Consider the following 6905-nt stretch of genomic DNA (forward strand, 5'->3'; position numbering starts at 1 on the left):
TGGATTAAAATGTAATTTCATTCAAAGTGGCAAATTGGGTTTTTTAATGTACTAATCTTCATTTTACTAAGCAGAATGAGGTATGGTGTTAAAAAAACGAAGTGAGTTAATGAAAGAATGCAGGATGGATAGATTGCAGAGGGGAAAGATGTGCCCTCCAAACAATAACTGCCATTTAGAGTCATGGCCAGTGAAATATATGAATGAGACATGATTGCAGTGAGTGCATATTTCGGCTTTAAGACATTACGAAAAGTATAGATGACACCCGTTTACTCTCACATTTACGTCTCTAATTTAGGCATTTAAGTAATGGCCTTGTTTGGAATAACTTTCATTCGGTACAGCAGCAAAATAAGCTAAATTTCTGATTTTCCAGCCATACAAGAAAATGAAAGTAATGAGTTTAAGCATCAAAACAGAAGGTGCCAGACAACAGAAGAAGCAAATTTGCCCGTGTCCCAAGAATATGCATGCATATTAGAGGAGTTCCTGTTATGAAACAAGTCCGACTTTCCTCAGTCAGATTTAGACTCTGTGAAATATATGAGTAAAATGCAATGCAAGTGTATTTTAGAGAATATTTAAAGTGGGAATAATGGCAGGAAATGAGCTACAAAGACAAAATGATGAATGGCATTCAAAATTCGACTCTGAACTATATAAATTATGCCTTATGGCTGAATTTCAGGGTATATTTCAATTGCACTGAGTGCAGCTGGGGGTAACGTGACGGTAGCTGAGCAGCAGGAACACAGCTTCCACTGTGAAGACTGACAAATAATAAATTCCCACTACACCACCCCTCTCACCTAATCACATTTAGGAATCAGCAAAACCATTTCCTGCAGCTCCCCCTGTTAATACATTTCCGAAATAGAAATCATGATCCACAAAATAATTTCTGTGATATTATCAGCAAATCTAGAATTGTTTGGTCAGACTGCACTTTATTAAGGCCAGGGGCATTTAAAATGGACTGAGCCTGCAAAGATGTTCATTTTCAATTAAATCTGTTGCGAATTGCACAACAAAATGACTTTGTCCTACTATGTCTACCTTGCTATGATTAACTCACTTCAATACCAATTGTAAAAATCGGTTTTCATTAATTTTTTTTTTTTTTTTAAGCATCAAGGCTAATACGTGATATTCCTCAACTTGAACATGACATATCCTCAGCCTCATTTCTTACGCTCATTTCATGAAAGACTGGTCAAATCACCTCCAAAAATGCCCATAATGGCCCTGATGGGAATTAGAATCCCATTTCCTTTCTCTTCCCCATCTTCCTTCGCCCACCCCTCTTCCTCTCTCCTCTCCTCCTCCTATCCTCCCATCTCGGGTTAGATGGACGGGAGAGATTTACTGTCGGGGGTCATGCAGTGGTTCTAATTAGCTTAAGTAGATTGGGAGGAATAAGCACTTCCCCACCGAGACGCATCGCCAAGTCCCACAACTCTGTCTGACTAAGCAGAGAGAGGAGAATGTAGACAGACTCAATCCCTCTCCCCTTTTCTGTCCGTGTCCCTGGACTTATCTGCGTCTTTCTTTCTCTGTCTGTTCTTTTCAGATGTTTTGAATTACAAGCGATGATTGCAAATACCAAACTTTTCTCAGTATTGCAAAAACATGATTTTTTTTTTTTTTTGCCAGTGAAGAAATTATGTGATAAATAATAATGCTGAAAATCCATTTGTCAAATAAATAAAAAGGTAAGCTCAGCACGCTCGGCCAGACGAATGGTTCTGTTTCATTGCACAGTGGCTTTGCAAAACCCTGAAATGCTTTAGAACTGGAAAAATCATTCCCCAAAACAACCTCCCAGAAATGTCACACACTGTCGCTCCCATGTATATGGCGGCCATCATGGTGGTATAGTCATTAGGCGGTGCATTAGAGTATTGCCAAGTTCATTTCTTTGTTTTTGTCTTTGGGTGAAAGCATGAAATTCAGCCAAAATTAACTGACAGTAAAAAAAAAAAAAAAACCACAACAACAACAATAATACAACAATTTGCCAAATACTAATTAATTTTTGAAAGTCTCTCTCCTGTTTTTTTGTGCAATGCGCTCTTAGACCCTCAGGAAGCCTATTTATTCACTGGAAGACACTTAAGTCATGTTTTATGGCCAATCTCTACTCTCTCCCTCTCCTTCTGTATGAGTATGTGTGTGTGTGTGTGTGTGTGTGTGTGTGTGTTTAACTACCTGCCTCTCTCAGATGTCCAGAGGAGGGATCTGTTCACCAGAAAAACATCGGCTCAATTCCCAGTGCCCCGCAGAAAATCTCCCCTATTTCACAAACTTAGGGGAAAAGTGACTTCTTCCAAGTAAAAAAAAAAAAAAAAGAAAAAAGAAAAAAGAAAACACAGCAGTTGGATCAATCTGTGACGGATTCTGTTAATTTTTTGGCACAGGCGTTTGCTTTGTTTTTCAGCCACCCTCCCCAACTCTCTCCTCCTCCCCCTTCCGCTCCTCTACCTCCTCCTCCTCCTCGGGACCCCCTACTCTCCCCTCGTGCCTGCTCACAAATAGCATTTTTAATTAAAATGATATCTTCTAGTTGTGTATTTTGCTATCTGCAGGGGAACAAAGGAAATTTCCTTGTTTGTACAGGTTAATAATTTGCCTCCTTGTCTGATGCACACCAACCCTCACTGCCCCTGTGTGTGTTTAAAAACCTGTTCCTCCTCCACCCACCTCTTTTTATCCGTCACCTTGCTCCCTCTCTATTAAATGTAAGTGGCATAATCTTTTTTTTTTTTTTCACTTTGATGGCATCTTTGGTGCGAAGCAGTCATTGTTGCAGCTTTCTTTCACTGAACTTCACAGAGATCAACTGTCAGTCAAACACTGTGCTCAGTATGTGGCGTCTTTTTCCTTGGATTTTCTGTGAATAAAGTTTGAGTTTCTGTAGGTGGCGCTCTTTTCATTGTGTTGCTGCTCATCCTAAGTACCCAGATCTTCTTCTACTTAGAACAAGAAGACGAAAAAGAGGAAGAAGAAGAAGAAGAAGAAGAAGAAGAAGAAGAAGAAGAAGAAGAAGAAGAAGAAGAAATTAATGCACCACTTCCTCTGCGCCAGATGATATTTCGTGGGACAGACCACCCAACACTGGGAAAAAAAATGCGACAGCTTTCATGGATTGGGTATAATGGGTTGAATCACTTCTGTGTTACATTAATCGGCAATAGAGAGTAGCACAATGGGCATTCATTTATATGAAAATGTCACAGATTATTGCTTTAATGGAAAAATATTGCACAGCTGAGAGAGAGGGAGAAACAGAGAGAGAGAGAGAGAGAGAGAGAGAGAGAGAGAAAGAGAGAGAGAGAGAGAGGGATGGCTGTTTCTTTTTTGCCCAGTAACTGCTTGGCACAGTTCTGTAGAGCTGAAAGGCCTCCTACAGCTCCACCAAATTCCCCGTCGTCTCTCCTTCTCCCCACATCCCTCCTCTTTCTCTTTCTGTCTCCTTTTCCTCTCCCTCTCTCTCGCTCGCTGTCTCTCTCCTTATCGCCTCGCGTTGGCCACACATTCCTCAAGTGCTGTGACTTCTCATTCATGCAAGCTTTATTGAAATCGCATGAGCAATCCTTTGTTGACAAAGAGACGTGACGGGACAACGATTGCAGACTTAAACTATGGCTCTGTCCTCTGTCCTCTCTTTCTTTGACTTCTCCCTCCCTCATGCCGTCCCTTTGAGTTGAGCCTACGTGTGTGTGTGTGTGTGTGTGTGTGTGTGTATGTGTGTGTGTGTGTGTCCACTTATGCGTGTCTTAGTTGAAACGGTGTGAAAGTTGAAAGAGTGTCCATGTGTGTGCTCGTGTGTGGTATCTTATTTGAGCTTCGGTGCCAGAGTGTGTGCAGAGAGAGAGAGAGAGGGAGAGAGAGAGGGAGAGAGAGAGAGAGAGAGAGAGAGAGAGAGAGAGAGAGAGAGAGAGAGAGAGAGAGAGAGAGAAGGATGCAGTTGGCTGCTCAGTTGGATAGAGGCGGATATGACTGGAGCGGGATTGACTGACTGGCAAACAGCTTAGACTGCTGCTGGGAATACTAACATGAGCAGGCGCGCGCTCTCTCTCAAACACACACACACACACACACACACACTTGTTTATTGCCTTCTAACAAACGTGCACACAGACACACACAAACACACACAGACAGATACACTTGCAAGATCATTGCCTAACCGTAAAAAAGCACAGGGACACACACACACACACACACACACACACACATACACACAAACACACTCATATAGGTGTGATATCTGCATGTACACACAAATAACCCCCAGCTGGGTGCCACATCCTCTGCACTACATCCACTTATCACTTTCTCCAGTATTTGAATGATTCATTCTGAAAGGTGCCAAGACAAAACTGTCTTCAAACATACATGCACACACACACACACACACACACACACACACTCAGGCACAAACAAATCATACACAGATATGCACACACTTGCTGACAGTTCTCTCTCTCTCTCACTCTCTCTCTCTCTCACACACACACACACACACACACACATATAGCTTGAAAAAATGCATTATAAACCTCTACCTTTGCTGCTGCAGGGTTCGAGGGGTTGCGGGGCTACTTATTAAACATGCATGTGAAGGGCCTGCAGCTTAACCAGCCAAGCTCAGCAGATCAACCTGATCTACAGAGACTTTTATGCAGTGGAAAAAGGGCTTTTGTGGCAGAATTTTAGGATTTTTGGCACCAGCTATCAGGCCTTGTCATATTATTGGAAGCCTACCCTTATTACTAATTGCACTCTTGTAATCATGATATTATTGCTATTCCTATAATTATCAGAACTCTTACTGTTAGTGTTGATGTTACTATTACCATTACTACCATTACTACAGTATTGCCTTTAGCCCTTAACCTCAGCCCGGACATAAAATCCTTGCCATGGCTTACTGGGTTAGTCTAAGGTTCATCCGGCAGTGCCAGGTCCATAGTTTTTGAAAAATTGGTTTGACATGGATTGATGCTCTTTGAAGAGCAAACCACAGAGCGTATCACAAAACAATGAATTTTCATCAAATTAGATCCATTTTGCTTCCCTTGTCGTTTCAAGATGCCGCTACAGGTGCAAAACCACAGCGCACAGACACGCACAAATATAGACTCAAGCGTGCGCAACCAAAGGCGCCTGTGTGTCGAGCGCGCGCACACACACGCGCTCGCGCACACACACACACACACACACACACACACACACACACACACACACACACACACACACACACACACATACACACACGCACGCACGCACGCACACACACACACACACACACACACACACACACACACACACACACACACACACACACACACACACAGTCCCACTATACCTTGGTCCGAAGCGGCTCTGTGTCCTCCAGGATGGAGATGAAGGGAATCTCCAGGAAGGAGGACAGGAACTCCACCTGGATCAGCTCCTCCCTGGAGCGAGGGAAGGCGAGCACGGCTGACACCCCCCTCACCACCAGGTCCTGGCAGGCGCTACGGGACAGCGACTCCGGGTCGCCTCCAGCGGGCGACCGCGCCACCATCTCCAGGGTGAGGTTGTAGGGCAGCAGAGGAGGCGTCTGGGAGGTCGTCGTGGAGGAGTCTGCCGCTCCGCTCTGGTGCCGGAGACTGGCCAGGGCGCGGTTGAGCGCGTTTTGTATCCGAGCCGGCTGACGGGTCGGTAAGAGCGCACCGAGGCGCACGGTGTGTCCTATCCGGGCAAGGATGTGGCAAGGCTGCGGGTGCGGGAAACAGGGCTCCGGGGAAGAGGAGAGGACGGCCAGAAGGAGAAGCAGCAGGATCGGTCTGGCGGAGAGAAAGAGGAGATGAGGTCTCCCGGGGGCGAGGCAGTAGGTCCAGGGTCCAGAGAGAGACACCATGCTGCAGCTCCGACACACAACAGAGGAGGACTGGGCTCCGCTCGGCAGGAGATGGCATAGCTCCCTCTTTCTCCCGGCTCCCCCGTTTATCTCGGACTTGATGGTTCTTTTCTTTCCCCTCGTCTTTCTTGATGTGGGCTGTCGACGGCAGTTTGTCGGCGTTTTGACGTTTCGACTCTCACCTCTTCAAAGTTTGTGTGTCAACAGAAAAAGACGCGCGGTGGAGAGGAGAGGAGAGGAGACGAGAGGAGAGGAGAGGACAGCTGAGCGCTCACAGCTTAGAGCGGTCGCCCCGCTTCTGTCAGTCTCTGCTGGAGGAAGGCACACCAGCTGTGAAGTGTGTGTGTGTGTGTGTGTGTGTGTGTGTGTGTGTGTGTGTGTGTGTGTGTGTGTGTGTGTGTGTCCATGTGCCTTGCCCGCCAATAATCTAACCTCTCACGAAGCCTGCCTCTTGTTGAATTTTAATGAAATTTCGTTGGGTACCATTTCCTTCCGTTTCTCCCGGTTACAGAGTGAATTTGTACTTAGTGTTTTCATTCAAAATCGAGACTACAAGCCATCTAAGATGTTCTATTCAAATTAATTATTATTAAAGTCAACGAATCTAATGTTAAGATAAAGCATCCCATGAAAATGTTAATTTGCTTTTTCTAGTCCAACATTTAGGCGCTCATTTATCTGCACTATGGGAAAGTAAAGTAATTTATTTTCTTGCTGAGTACTTTAACAATGTTTCTGGCTGACAAAAATCTTTTTGGCATGAATTCATAATTACGTAATATCAATGAGTAGTATTAAAATGGTGAAAGTTTTATAAGGATTGAGAGTTTTGAGGAGAGAAAGCTGGTATCCTATCCGAAAATACGCTTGCTTTTTGTTAATAATGGCGCTGGTTCACTGCCCGGGGGGCATAGTTTTACCCATATTTTTGTTTTATTACTACAGCACGGACTATCACTGTTAACTATCCGACCAGTCTGAGGAACACAGAACT

General features: G+C 44.4%; 1 protein-coding gene across 1 annotated transcript in view; it reads right to left on the reverse strand.

Moving 5' to 3' along the window:
- Window positions 1-5911, reverse strand: part of LOC115354336 (glutamate receptor ionotropic, NMDA 3B-like) — a 70971-nt gene extending 65060 nt beyond the window's left edge. Inside the window, exon 1 of the mRNA XM_030044689.1 lies at window positions 5375-5911. Coding sequence (XP_029900549.1) covers window positions 5375-5911 — 537 coding nt within the window. The remainder of the gene's footprint in view (window positions 1-5374) is intronic.
- Between the last annotated feature and the right edge of the window lie 994 nt (window positions 5912-6905).

This window comes from Myripristis murdjan, chromosome 22, assembly GCF_902150065.1.
Source record: "Myripristis murdjan chromosome 22, fMyrMur1.1, whole genome shotgun sequence".
Lineage (NCBI taxonomy): Eukaryota > Metazoa > Chordata > Actinopteri > Holocentriformes > Holocentridae > Myripristis > Myripristis murdjan.